General features: G+C 51.2%; 1 protein-coding gene across 3 annotated transcripts in view; it reads left to right on the forward strand.

Annotated features, from left to right (window-relative positions):
• The window catches only part of Tbc1d16 (TBC1 domain family member 16), an 82502-nt gene that overhangs the window by 4171 nt on the left and 63313 nt on the right, over positions 1-15018 (forward strand). For 2 of the 3 annotated variants that reach the window (XM_032912168.1, XM_032912170.1), the window contains exon 2: positions 14420-14655. In XM_032912168.1, the coding sequence (XP_032768059.1) occupies positions 14478-14655 (178 nt within the window). In that variant the 5' untranslated portion in view covers positions 14420-14477. Of the gene's footprint in view, positions 1-11403; positions 11639-14419; positions 14656-15018 lie in introns of those variants that run through there. The other variant, XM_032912169.1, reaches the window with a different exon arrangement.

A 15018-nucleotide genomic window follows, 5' to 3' on the forward strand; every position in this document is an offset into this window, starting at 1 on the left:
CTAAGGACACCCGAAAATGTTGATAGATGTTTCCGAATTGCTAAGGAGAGTGTACTTAGAGGAGGGATAGAAAGCAAGCATAACAGGTTTTCTGACAGTCCAGGAACTGCGCAAAGTTATCACACTCCCGTGGCTGCAGCCTGCGAGCTATTACTACCTAAAACATTTTCTTAGCTTACATTTAATTTCTGTCTCTCTGTGTGTGAATATATACACACATACACATACACACACACACATAGAATGCACCCATGTGCGTGTGTGTGAGGGAGAGAATGTGTGTGGGAGTTATGTGGGGGGTGGATATATATGTAGGGGTATGCTCAAATGTGTGTATATGATCACATGTGTGCCTGTGTGTATGTGTGTGTGTGTGTGAGTGTGTGGGGGGGATGTGAGTGCGCAGGTGGGTGTGGGTGGGTACGTGTATGAATTCAAATGTGTATATGTTCATGTGTGTGTGTGTGTGTGTGTGTGGTTGTGTGTGTGTGTGTGTGTGTTTGTGTGTGTGTGTGTTTGTGTGTGTGTGTGTGTGTGTGTGTGTGTGTGTGTGTGTGTGTGTGTGTGTGTGTGTGTGTGTGTGTGTGTGTGTGTGTGTGTATGTGTATGTGTGTGAGAGAGGAAGAGAATGTGGGGAGTATGTGGGGGAGGGGCATGTATGGGGTGGGTATGTGCGTGTACACAAATGTATATATGTTCGCATGTGTGCCTGTGTGTGTTCTCATGTACATGCAGGAATGTGGGGGCCAGATGTCCTTCCTCGGGAGCCATTCGTCCTGTGTTTTTCAGAAACCCTGGGGATTTGCCTGTCTCCACCTCCTTAGCACTGGATCACAGGCATATGCCAGCTTTTACATGGGCGTTGGGGGTAGAACTCGGGGTCCTCAGGTGCCTGGGGCAGACAGGACACGGATGGACAAGATACTGAACTCACGTGTTGTCACTAAGTAACTTTCTCTACACTGGGTCAATCTGGCTGCTCTTTGGAGTGTCATCAATATGGTTTTCTCCCTGATCTGAATCTTGTTTTGTGGTTCCTTTGCACAAGGAGAGCACCATCTACAAGTAAAGTCAGAAGGAGCTAGCCTGGTCTCTGTACCCCTGGGTAGCCTGGTTTGGGCCACTCATGGAGTCCCTGCCTAGCTCGTGGTCTCCCCGGCTACCTTTGCATTTCTCCTGTCTCAACACCTGGCTTATCACCAAGTTTCCCTGCTCTTCCTGGCCCAATTTCCCTTGTTCCGTGGGAGAAATAGGATGTTTATATTTGCGGTCCAGGGACGTGAAAGCAGGCGGCTTCTGGAGGGAGGCCCTGGCTTTGGGGTTTTGCAGGGAGAGGCTGTGTCGGAGTGATGGCTGACCAGTTGGAAGAGGTAGATGGCAGCTCCAGGGCCTCCGAGGCCTCCCAGCCCTGCTGAGGCCTCAACCTCAGCTCTTCCACCCAGACACAAGTCAGCCATCTTGTTTTCAGATCAGGGAGCCCTGTGGGATCCTACAGGGGGCGCGTGGGCTGGGAGTGAACTTCTCCTCTGCTTTGGTGCACCTACCCAGAGTTACATGCACTAGAAGACAAGTCATGCGGGTCCTCCAAGGGCTCTGTTGTTGAGTAATGGGACCAAAGGCCTTCCCAGAGGGACAGGTTGGTTGATCTCACTCTTTGATCTGCAAAGCTGGCTCTCCCAGGGTTGGTGAGGACAGGAGGGACTTGGGAAAGTCAACAGGAAGGTAAGGGGAGCTGAGGTGAGCAGTGACAGATGCAGAGGGAGGAACAGATCCCTGTTCATCCCTGTTTGCGTGCGCCTGACTTGTGTTTAATAAGTCATCTTTTATCCCAGGCTTTGGAGCCTTGAGGGAAAAGTCGATGAACCGGTTTTTGTTGGCTGCAAGGCAGGTGACCTGAGCTCAAGGCATTCTGCTCCTGAGCAGTCTGATAGTGCCAGGGGAGTAACCGGGTTTAGGCTACATCTATTCGCACAGTACCCTAGACATCCTTGGCCTCTTCTCTCTCTCTCTCTCTCTCTCTCTCTCTCTCTCTCTCTCTCTCTCTCTCTCTCTCAAACATTAATTTACTTTACGTATGAGCACGCTGTAGCTGTCTTCAGACACACCAGACGAGGGCATCGGATCTCATGACAGATGGTTGTGAGTCACCATGTGGTTGCTGGGATCTGAACTCAGAATCTCAGGAAGAGAGCAAGAGGCCAGTATTTTCTTAACCGCCGAGCCATCTCTCCAGCCCTTGGCCTCTTCTCTTAACTGTCCCTACTTCAAGGCAGTGGGCAGAGGTCATGCATGGGCAATTGTGCGGTGCCTGAGTATGTGTTGCAGACTGATGTGAGCCAGCGCCAGACCCAGGTTGGCCTGAGCACAGCACTCTGTGTACGGGGTGGGGAGCTGTGGTTGCCCTCCTCTCTTGGTGGGCACAGACCGGCCTAGGAAGTTTCCAGAAGAGACTTCTGCCCCTTTGCTCTTGTCTCCCCAGAGAAACGATGAAGCCCCATTATACCCAGATAGGAAACCAAGGTTTTGGACGGAGGAAGTTCCGACTTACTCAGTTCCCCTACTCTCAGGGGACATTGGATCCTGGCTCTAGGCTTCAGTCCTCCGTGCTGTGTCCAGGACAGTTGGATGCCTGGGAGCCAGTGACTGTTGAAGATCCCCACCTCCCTAGAGCTGCCAGTCAGAATTCTGTGGGGTTCTTGTCCTAGAGTCTGGCAGACGAAAGGACTCAAACATATCCTGTCCTGACATGGGGACCGTGCGATATTATGCTGTTTCCAGCAGGATTCAGGTTGCATGTGGAGTCAAGTTCACACGGTAGCTGACCTGGACAGGAGAGCCTGGGTCACCCGAGTGTGATCCTTACAGGATGGAAGGTCAGTGTCAGATCTGTGCAGTGTGGCAAAGGCTCCATTGGTCATCAGTAGCCAAGGATGCAAGGTTTCTGGAAGGTTCTCCGGGATCTCCAGAAAGACTTGCTTGCACTGCCTGTTTGCTCGTGCAGTCCAGGGGTCCCGTTTGGACCTCTGACTCCGAGAGCACAGGACTCACAGCTGGACTGGGTAAACTCCAAACATGGCTGGCTCCTGCTGCAGCAGCCATAGGTCGATGCTCAGGCACAGAGGCAGGCTGTCGTGTTTTTACTGGTTTTCTGATGGCCTTCGCCCTCCCCACATCTTGGGCGAATCTTGGGCGTAAGTTACTCAACCTCTGGCCATACATTCTGGGCAATATGAGTCTTAACTTCACTCCTTGCAAACTTCAGCTAAAGGAAATGCCAGCCGCGCCACCACAAGGGCTCCGGCAAACTCCAGCTGCTCTGGCCGGCAGACTCAAAGCCTCCAAGAGGAAGTTTCAGTGGCTCCTGTGGGGCAGTCCGTAACAGCAGGCTCCACTTGACGTAGAGCCTGGCTCATCAGGGCCTGTGTAAGAAGTCGCCTGTTTTTCTCCCAGACCTGTTACGGGTCCCCTCCTGTCTCCCATTTCTCTCCTCTTGGGACTTCTCTTCTACCTCATTAAAAAAATGATGTCTATTTTAATTTTTTGTGTATGCGTGTCCTGTCCACACACATACATATATGCAGCACTCTCATTTAGACCCTGCAGAGGCCTGGAGATTGTGTTAGATCCCTGGAAATGGAGTTTACGGACGGCTGTGAGCCATCATGTAGGTGCCAGGAACTGAACTGGGGTCCTCTGCAAGAGCTCTTCCCGCCGTACCATTTCTCCAGCCATGTTTTATTTTAGATTTTTTTCCATTTTCATAAGTGTATGTAGCACGTATTGGGTGTAGGCACATGTGGGGGGAATGTGCGCTTACATTGCGTATGTGCACGTGGATTCCCCCCCACATTCTCTCACACACATGCACATACACACACATGTGAACATATGCACACATGTGAACACATACACACACATGTGAACATATACACACATTAGTGTATTTAGAATTGGACTTGCTTGCTCTTTCATCTTTTTCACTGAGGCAGGGACTCTCAATCGAACCCAGAGCTCACTGATAGGGCCAATCTCCCTGGATAGCTTGCTTTGGGAATTCCTTGTCTATACCTTCCCTGGCTGGGATTGGACCACCATACCCACCTGGCACTTATGTGGGTTCTGGGGATCCAGGTTCTCATTCTCATACTTGTAAAGCAAGCATTAACCACAGAGCCATCTCCCCATCTCCTCCGAATATTTGCGTGTGTGTGTGTGTGTGTGTGTGTGTGTGATGTGTGTTCGTGAGTGTGTGTGCATGCATGTGTGTGTATGTGTGTGTGACGTGTGTATATGCGTGTGTGAGAGAGTGTATGTGTGTATGTGTGTGTGAGAGAGTGTATGTCTGTATGTGTGCATGTGTGTGTGCACACGAGTGTGTGCGTGCGTGTGTGTGCATATGCACTCGTGCGCGTGTATATGTTCGGGTGTTCGGCATGTCAAGACCAGAGACAAACATCCAGTCTCTTCCTCGATTGCGCCCCACTTTTAAGGGAGGGTCTCTCTGTTTGAACCCAGAGCTCACACATTAGACTACTGTAGCTAGACGACCTGCTGTTTAGATCAGAATCCTATCCCAGCTTCCAGTGTGATTGGATGACCTGCAGGCCACCACGGTCACCTGCTTTAACCTGAGTGCCAGGATCTGAGTTCTAACCTTCAGCAAGCCTATCTACCAAGCCACCTTCACGCCCTTACAGTTTGCATCTGTCCCTAGCGGGTGCCCCACCCCCACCCCAGTCACCTTTTATCTCTGAAGAGGCCCTCAGCAGCTTCTTTATCCCCACTGACATCCCCTGTGAGCTGTCAGAGCAGGGAGCCCACGTTTCTCCGTGGGGTTCTTAGGGAGGGTTTTGTGAGCTGTCTGAGGCGAGGAGGAGGTCATGCTGTTCTTTTCCTTCTGATAGCACAGTAGTTTCATTTTACAAACAGCTCCGCCTAGCTGGCACTGGTGGCCTGGAGCAGCCTAAGGTGCGGCTGAGGGCATACCCAGTCACGCGTGGAAAACAGTCTTGTTCTTTTATACCGTGCCCTTTAAAGCCATCAGCCCTGGGTGGCTGGTTACTTGTGTGCCCGAGCTGGCTGGAGTCTGTCTCTGGCTTCCCTCCATCTCTGGTTCTTTGTGCCAACTGTCAGGCTGACTGCTGCCCCCTTCATCAGCAGAAGGAGGTGTTAGAACACCGGTGGGGGTGGTTCAGCTCAGAGGGAGCCGTCTGGCACACCCAGTGTGGTCTAAGATCCGTGGTGCTGACTGACATGGGTGTAAGCATTTTAAAGGACATGTATCACAGGGATGTAATCAGGAGACAAGGCTCTCCCGGTTGTCAAGGATCTCCCTTGAATCTGTGAGATTGAGGCCGACCTGGTCTATATAAAAAGTTCCAGGCTATCTAGGACATGCCTAATAGGACCTGTCTATATCAACCCAACAACTAACCAATCAGTCAGTATCAGGGGCTGGGGAGATAGCTCAGTGTTGAAGTGCTTGTGATGCAAGTGTTTGGATTCCAGAATCCCCAGGAAAGCTGAGTGTGACAGCCGCCCTCTGTAATCTCAGGGTCTACAGAGAGAAGGGGGACTGTGACAAGAGACCCTGTCTCAAGCAAGGAAGGAGAAGACACCTGAGGTTGTTCTCTGAGCTCCACACTTGTATAGTGATGTGTGCTTGCCCACCCACATACATACATGCATGTGTACACACACACCACACACACACCACACATACACCAAGATATATATATATACACACACATATATATACATATATATATACACACACACATATATATATATATATATATATATATATATATATATATATATATATATATATATATATTAAAGCTTTTTGCCTTGAGTTTCTCCAGCCACTTCTGCGCCCCCCTCGCTGACGACCAGTTCTCTCGGAGTTGCGTCCTCTTTGATGCTGCTGCCCCTGACTCTGTGATAGGTTGAGAAGTCAGTGTGTGCTAATCCCTCAGTCTTTCAGGGAGCCTCATGGTGATGGTGTTGAAAGTCTGCTCTGTCTGTGTCTTCCCTCACTGCCCCGTGTGTAATTGGTTGAAGCTGCTGGACTGTGGAAAGAGCTCAGATGTGGAAGGGGACCTGCCTGGCAGCCTTTCTGATGTCTGATGGTCACTGTTCCTTCTGCCCTCTGAGGACACCGGCGTCCTTAAGGTCATGGGCACAAACGTCTCCATATTACTGTGCTCCAGGGTCATGTGTGTTTAATGCAAAGACATCAGCAGGGTCTCCGAGCAGTCAGTAGACTCAGTGATGCCCTCTCTGAGGCAACGATGGCTTTGTCCCACCTCTAGTAACTAACTTCCTGGGGACTTAATCTACACCGGGGGTGGTGGTGGGGCAGTGTTGCCTTGGATGGAGTCTCTACTCTGTTCGTTAAGAAACAAACAAGACTAGTATCTTAGTTTGATTTCTGTTGTCTCGATAAAGACCAGGACTAAAAGCAAGTGCGGGAGGGGAGGTTTGATTGGCTTGTGCTTCCATATCAGAAAGTCACTGAAGGAAGTTGGAGAAGGGGCTAAGCAGAAGCCATGGAGGAATGCTGCTCACTGGTTTGCTCCCCATGGCTTATCCTGCTTGTGCGCTCTCTCTCTCTCTCTCTCTCTCTCTCTCTCTCTCTCTCTCTCTCTCTCTCTTCCTTCCTCCCTTCTCTTTTTAAGATTTATTTATTATTTGATGTAAGTACACTGTAGCTGTCTTCAGACACACCAGAAGAGGGCATCAGATCCCATTACAGATGGTCGTGAGCCACCATGTGGTTGCTGGGAATTGAACTCAGGACCTCTGGAAGAGCAGTCAGTGCTCTTAACCGCTGAGTCATCTCTCCAGCCTCTGTGTGTGTGTGTGTGTGTGTGTGTGTGTGTATGTGTGTGTGTGTGTGTGTGTGTGTTTGTGTGTGTGTGTGTGTGTGTGTGTGTGTGTGTGTGTGTGTGTTGTGTGTGTGTGTGTGTGTTGTGTGTGTGTGTGTGTGTGTGTGTGTGTGTGTGTGTGTGTGTGTGTGTGTGTGTGTTGTGTGTGTTGTGTGTGTGTATGTATGTGTGTGTGTGGTGTGTGTGTGTACATGTGTATGTGTGTGTATGTGTGGTGTGTGTGTGTGCATGTGTGTGTGTGGTGTGTGTGTTGTGTGTGTGTATGTGTTGTGTGTGTGTGTATGTGTGTGTTTTTGGGGTGTGTGTGTGTGTGTGTGTGGGTTGTGTGTGTGTGTGTGTTTGTGTGTGTTGAGTGTGTGTTTTTGTGTGTTTGTGTGTGTGTTGTGTGTGTGTTGTGTGTGGTGTGTGTGTGTGTGTTGTGTGTGTATGTTGTGTGTTGTTGTGTGTGTGTGGTGTGTGTGTGTGTGGTGTGTGTGTGTGTATGTATTCTCACACATGCAGTCTTGCTAGGCATCAGTGTTGGGTATCTTCATGTGTTCTGCTCCACCTTATGTAATAGTATTGTATGTGTAACATGCTGTATGCACACTTCAAATACACAGGATGGCTTTACAGTTCCTCAAATGCTCTTCTCTTCTGCTTGTCACTCACTGCAAGTGCTTGGCTATGGGAATCTCCACATGTCTTGTCCTGTCACATGGAGAGAACTTTGGGTCTTTGATTTTGGAATGAGAGGTGCTGAGCCTGGTGCTGGAACTGTGTAGCCTCTTTGGACTGGCTTTTCCCACAGAGATACACCCAGAAGGCTTCTTTCATGCATTTTGAGTTCCTTTGCTGAGTGGCGTTGCCTTATCTGGAGCGATCTGAGTCTGTCCACTCAGCTGTCCATAATTCTGGAATGAATAAGCTGCTGTAAGCCTCCGTGTTCAGGCTTCTGCGTGGCAGAATGCATAAAGTGTGTATGTATGCATGATACATGTGTGTCACATTCCTGTATGAGGGCACATGCGTGTGGTACATGAGTGTCGGTCAGAGGACACCTCCACTGTTGGTCTTGCCTTCCACCTCTGAAGCAGAACATCTCCTTTTTCTGCTGCATTGCACACCCAGGGCTGTCTGGTTCGAGAATTCTGGGAGATTCTGTTTCTTGTTCTCTTAAATGAGTTCTGGGGATCTGAGCTCATGGTGTCAGGCTTGGGCAACAAATGCCTTAACCCATTGATCCATTTCCCAGGCCTAAGCTATGTTTTTTTTTCTTCTTCTTCTTCTTCTTCTTCTTCTTCTTCTTCTTCTTCTTCTTCTTCTTCTTCTTCTTCTTCTTCTTCTTCTTCTTTTTTTAGAACAGTTTCAGTTTTTTTTTCTTTTTAAATCAGAACATCCAGAAAGAACTATTTATAGTTGTATAAAACCCCAACAATGCTCATAAGTTTTTTTTTTTTTTTTTGAAAATAGTACATTAGATAACAGACTTTACAACCTTAAATTTCTAAATTTAGGTCTCAGGAGTTAGGCTTGCTCTCAGTGTTCAGTGACCACTGGCCCCCGGTTGAAGCCTGAGTCCCACCTGCTCCCCGCCTGCTCCCCACCTGCTCCCCACCTGCTCCCCACCTGTTTCTCATCTGCTCTTCCCTCCTTGCACCTGTTTCTTACTGGGATCCTGTACATCCTGTCTGCCCCCCTCCCCTCTTGCTCTCTCTTCCCATACTCCTCTCTGTTTTTATGCCCTTCGGCCATTAGGGCTCTGTGGAGACCCTGGCACTGCCCTCTTGCAACATCAGACTCCAACCTTAACTTCACATCTCCCTTGGGGACTTGGTGCTCCTGTTGGGGACACCCTCTGGGATCTTCCAGCACCCCTGTACTTGTGGAAGCAAGGACACATGATACATGGAGGAGCTCAGTGTCCGACCAGGATCCTGGAAGTACAGTGTGAGGCCGCGTGATAACCTACCCTGAATCCTGCTGGCCTGCTGCCATGTTCCTGCCCTGCTGCCACCTGGCAGACTTCCCTGTGGCAAATGTGTAAGAGGCCAGGGCACAGGATGCTGGTGGATCCTGTAGGCTGTTTTAGGCTGGTGGACTGGGTGAGGAGGGACTGTGTGGCAGACAGAACCTTAGGCCTTAGGCTGCAGTGGGCCTGCTCTACAATGACAGGAAAGGCATGTGGGAAGAAGAGTGCATGCACTTGACCCCCCCAGTTCCTGTCGGCCACTCTCCCCTGCAGTAGTAGAAGCTCAGACCTATGAGTGCCCCTTCACCAGGGTGGGGACCCAGGGTGACTTGACCTTGGCGTCCAAGGGAACGATTCCGTTATTGGTGGGGTCTTGGTTCTCCCAGAGGGTCTCCAGATCACCCGAGACCTGAGGCTGTTTTCTGTCTCTGTTCCTTGTTTGTGTAGAGGAGCCTGTGACATCACAGACTGGCCTCTGTCTGGTCCCTGGCTTGGGGACACACCAAGGGACAATAGAGGATAGATTCCCAGCCAAGTCCTGGTTATGGGACAGGCAGGGTTTACCACGATCGGGGCAATAGGGGCTGAGACCCAAAGCCAGAGCTTTGGTAAGGAGGTCTGTACGTGAGACATGGCTGTCTAGCTCCCCCAGCACCCTACCGAGTCCACAGTGTGCTGGGAGCCGCCCGGAAACACCAGCTCTGATCACTCAGTGCAGCCTGACAGATGAACCCTGGGCTGCCAGGCGGGGAGGCTCCTGGAGCGTCCCAACCCCCAGTCTTCGTGCTGACAGTGTCCAGGAGCAGGCGTTTGGAGATGGGGCTTGGAAACCTGAGCACGGTAATGACGTGTCATTATTTGTGCAGCTGGAGAGGGCTCAGGACTGATAACAGCTCTGTAGTTGTGGTGCGTGTGGCACGCAGCATGTGTGTGCCTCTGGTATACTTGACCTGTGTGCCGCAGAGCTAGGCCTCGACGCTCCCTGCACATGCAGAGAGGTTGGAGATGCCCCACCCTCAGTGTTGACCGTGGACTGCCATTCTCGCCGGCCTGGCCCCTGCGTGGGGCTGGCCACCCAGGCTGCTGAGTGTTGCCTGCCCTGCTCAGCCGTCAATCCTTGGGTTCCTGCCAGCAGTTTTCCCCCAGCTGGGGATAGGGATGACTTATGGGTTCTGAGCAGAAAATCACTGTCAGAGCCAGGACCCCGAAGACAGGACCCAGACAGGGCTCTGCGGGCTGGTGTGCCTCCCATTAGCTCTCCTCACCCACAGGGTAGCGGGGTGTGGCAGCCGACACAGCAGGAAGCTGTGGGGTGAGCTGGGAGTTGGGAAGAGACACTCATGAGAGGGCAAGGGAGCGATCCCCACCGTCCCCTCCTCACAGCCCAGCTCACCCCTTCCCTGGGTCCTGTCTTTGGGGCTCTGGCCCTAACTGGATAGGGAAGAGCCCTGGAATGGACCTGGAGTTCTAAATAGCTTCCCCTCACCTCCATAGCAGCAGAAGCAGGGTGTGCCTGGGCTTTCTGGTGAAGTCACAGAGACTGTGCCTATGGGAGGAGGCTGCGTGCAGGGGACTTACTCCTACAGCCTCAGGAACAAGCTGTGTTCTGTTTCAGAACTGATAGGTACCAGAAGGCCGGAAGGCCCAGATGTCATGTCAGTCAGCACCTGGGGCCTGGGTAGCAGCCCCCCTCCAGTCCTGCTGTTTCTGATTGGAGATGGGCTGTGTGTTGCTATGTATCTCATTTATGATATTATTATTCATACGATGATGGTGACAGCCGGGAGAGGAGGCTGGTGCCCCCCTCCCCCAACCCCCTCAGGGATCCCCACCACCCTGCCTCTGGAGGGCACCAATGGGAACGTGGAATATGTAGGTCCCTGGGGCCACAACTAAGGGCCCCAAATATCCCAGCATTATGATTTTATCGTTGATTTTCCTGTTTTTATCGTTCACTCCTAAAAAAACATTTGCAGTAATAAAAACGCTGTAAATGCCACTCTAAACCGGCTGACAGTGAGCTCCCAGGCTCTCCTAGGTAGAGACGCTCAGGCCAGGCCCTCTGATTTATCGACAGTGCTTCTTTGAAAATTAAAGATACAAGAAAAAGCAAGGTAAACGATGAACTGCGTGGTGGTTTGTGGCTTGAGGAGAATTCCGGGAACAAGGAAAGAAGTCAGAAATCACAGAGACGGGCTCCCATTCATTTAGAAGGAAACGGGAGACTTCCGTCCTCCAGAGTAGGCGATACAAGGTAAACACGGGGTAAGGTGGTGCCCAGTACGGGGTCAAGGGTCTTAGTCCGCTCTCTCTTGCTGGGACGAAGAGCAAGACCAAAAACAGTGAGGTGAGGTAAGTGTTAATTTCCGCTTCCACACGCCTGTCCAAGTCAGGGCAGCAAAAGGTGGTGCTGCTTCTTAGCCAGCTCCATGACTTGCTCAGTTTGCTTTCTTATACCTGGCGATAGCACCGCCCACAGTGACCTTCCCATACCAATCAATCAAGAAGGCACGCCCACAGGCACGCCCACAGGCCAAGCGGACTGAGGCGGATTTCCCAGATGACTCTAGGTTGGATGAAGGTGACCAAAACTATGCAGCAACCCAGTCAGGAGGATCTCGGACTCAAGAGCTGGTGATACAGCTAAACCGTAGAGCTTGTGCGAGGTCCTGCGTGAGGTCGCCATTGTGGGATCGCCAGCAGCACACATGTAGGAGCAAGAGGCAGAGCTTAGCACTTCCGGATTTTGGCTTCTTTGGCTGCCCTAAGACGTTCACATACAAGGAGCCCGTGGACAGTAGGCGTTTATTCCTTCGTAGCTTTGGAAGCTAGAAACCCAAGGCCAAGGTGCTGGCCAGTTTGTACCTTCTGAGGCTGTGAGGGAAATGACCCTTGACTCATCTCCCGGGCCTGGAGGTGGCAGTCTGCCAAGCCAATAGCTATGAAGGAAGATGTATCTGCCTCCAAATCCTTTCTTCTTCTGAGAACCTCTGCCATCCTGGATTGAACACCAGTGACCCCCGATAGCTTGAATTCTGAGCTGGGGGTTAGGATCACAACATATGGAACTCGGAACGAGTCCAATCCACGAGGCCAGGGAGTGTGCTTGTGATGTAACCAAAAGGAAGATATAATTCCAGTGGGTGGGATTTTACACTTTAAATTTCTGTATTTTTAGACCGGACATTGAAGATGCAAACGTAGTTTGCATCATGCTGTTCAAGGGGACATGTTCATACATCTTCCTTTGTTCCTCTTCGCCACCCCCCCTCTTTTCTTCTCTTCCTCATTCTCTTCTTCTTTTGCAGACAGGGTCTTACATACCCCAGGCTAGCCTTAACTCATAATGTAGACCTTAGGTCTTTCTGCCTCCACCTTCCAGCGATCTCTGGGATTGCACGCATGCGCAGACATGCAGGGCTTACGTCACGCTGGGGGTGGAGCCCAGGGCAGATGCTCTACCCACTGAGCCACACCTCAGCCTATCGTAACATTCATTCATTCATTTATATGAGTACACTGTCGCTGTCTAGAGGGCATCGGATCCCATTACAGATGGTTGTGAGCCACCATGTGGTTACTGGGAATTGAACTCAGGACCTCTGGAAGAGCAGGCAGTGCTCCTAACCATTGAGCCATCTCTCCAGCCCCTATCATAACTTTCTTGAATCTATTTTTCCCTAGTGCTAGAGATCAAACTAAAAAATTTACGTTCTAGGCAATGTTTTATCACCCAGACATTGTTAGGAAAAGTTTTATTACATTGTGTGTGTGTGTGTGTGTGTGTGTGTGTGTGTGTGTGTGTGCACATACACAATGGTGGGCATATGGAAATCAGATGTCAACTTTTGGGATCAGTCCTCTCTTTCTGCCCTGTGGGTCCCAGGGACCAAGCTTAGGTCAGCAAATGCCTTCACCTGCTGAGCCTTGGAGTTGCCCCACCCCCACCACTAACCAGGTCTTACACAGCCCAGGCTGTCCTTGAACTCACAGCTCTCCTACCTTGGTCTTCCAGATGCAGAAACTTCAGGCAGGTGTCACGTCACCTAGTGCAACGAAAAAAGGGTTTCAGAGTTGAAAACAGACCAAGGGTTGCCTCTGCCCAGTGTGATGGAAACCAGACACCAGGCGGCAGGTTTAATTTAGATGAAAGAGGCAAAAAGCAAATCCATTTTGAAAATAGGAATTGTCTTACCAGAGTAAATGACCCTGGTTAATATGGAACAGATTTGCCATGGCTTGTCCAGAAGCAGGCAGGGCTCTCCAGAACATTGCGGGAGGGAGGCTGTCTGCACCCCCAGCCATCCTAGGGTGGAGAAGCGGGAGTTGCCTACATAGAGGATGAGGGCCTCCCACGTCCCACTCTTCCTCCCACGTGGTACGGGATGCCTGTGTTATTAAATGGAACGGCAGCAGGATGCCTCTCACAGCCGCCGCCCGGCTTTTGGAATCTCCCTCCGAACTTCCAGCACGTTCTTTTGATTATCCTCAGTGTGGCTAAACAGTGCCACGGAGGATGCTCTTGGTTTTCGGAAGCAGATGAGGGCTGTTGGCAGCCAAGCCTGGCGCTGATGCAGCTCCCTAAGTGATGTGGGGGAGGAGGGGCTCAGAGGAGGCCGTGCATGCCTCTGCAGCCACTGTGGAGGCCACGCAGCCCTGGGCACCCCAGGGGGCAGGCAGGGACTGCTACAACACACCAGACTGAAGAGTATAAAATGTCTCACTGCTCTTTTTTTTTTTCTTTTCATTTTTAATGATACGTTGTAAGAGCACTAGCTCGAGTTCAGTTCCCAGCAACCGCGTGGTGGCTCACGACCTAATGGGATCCGACGCCCTCTTCCCGTGTGTCTGAAAACAGCTACCGTGTACTCATATGCATTAAATAAATAAATAAATAATTTAAAAAAAATTTAATTTCAGGCTGGAGAGATGGCTCAGCGGTTAAGAGCACTGACTGCTCTCTCAGAGGCCCTGAGTTCTAATTCCAGGAACCACACGGTGGCTCACAACCATCTGTAATGGGGTCCGATGCCCTCTTCTGGTGTGTCTGTAGACAACTACATTGTACTTATATATAATAAACAAATAAATCTTTTTTTTAAAAAAATAATTTCAACAGTTTCTTTCTCTCTTTTTAAATATGGCTACTAGACAGTATTGCCTTGTTTACGTGGCTTGTGTAATTTCTGGGCCAGAGAAAGGTCACTCTCCCCTTTCTCTTTTCCCTTTTCTCCTTTTTCTAACTCCCTCCTCCCCTTCCTCTCCCTTCTCCTCTTTCTCCTTCTCCTCTTCCCACCCCCTTGGTTTTTGAAGCAGCTGAGTGCTTGTTGGCAGCCAAGCCTGGTGCTGGCTCCGCTCCCTAAGTGATGTGGGGATGAGTGACTCAAAACCGTGGAGAGACGCCAGAGGCCTGTGGTAGGTTGGGCTTGGGGAGGCTGTACCGCACGGCCCCACAGCTCTGCGAGCGCCCCGTGCCAGCAGCATCCAAAAGCCACTGTAATACTGCTGGTGCGGTCCCGGGCAGGACGCAGACCAATATCCATGCCTCTGACCGTGGTCTCCTCTCCTGCCCCTGCAGGTCCTGACAAGCCCTGCCTGGGCCCAAGTGCGCGGAGGATGGAAACGTGCGTTCGGCCATGTCTCTGGGCCGCCTCCTTCGTCGGGCCTCCTCCAAGGCCTCGGACCTCCTGACCCTCACCACGGGGGGCAGTGGCGGGTCCCTCTCCGTCCTGGATGGAGAGGTCATCTACTCCAAGAACAATGTCTGCGTGCACGCACCCGAGGGGCTGCAGGGCCCTGGGGAGCACCATCCAGGTGAGGCAGGGGCTAGGGATGCCAAGCCAGGCCGGGGAGGCTCAAGGCCTGAGGGACCGGGTGGTTCTTCCTTTTTGTTTGCCCTTCCCTGGACTCCAGCTTTTGAGCATCGATCGGCAGGGAGACCCAAAAGGGAAACCTAGATCTCTGTGTTGGACGTTTGTGTCACCTGTGACCATTCTTGGTCCACTTGTGGTCTCTCTCTGGGAATGGAGCTTCCCTCGGCTGCCAGCGTTCTGGAGGCTCAGCCTCGCACATTCCCTTCAGCTGGCTGAAGGATTTCCTTAGACTTTCAGAGGCTCAACTTAGGGAGCTCTGGGATCGGTGGCTTTGATACAGAAAGGAGTCTCAGAAGTAGCTTGT

Source organism: Rattus rattus, chromosome 9, assembly GCF_011064425.1.
Source record: "Rattus rattus isolate New Zealand chromosome 9, Rrattus_CSIRO_v1, whole genome shotgun sequence".
Classification (NCBI taxonomy): Eukaryota; Metazoa; Chordata; class Mammalia; order Rodentia; family Muridae; genus Rattus; species Rattus rattus.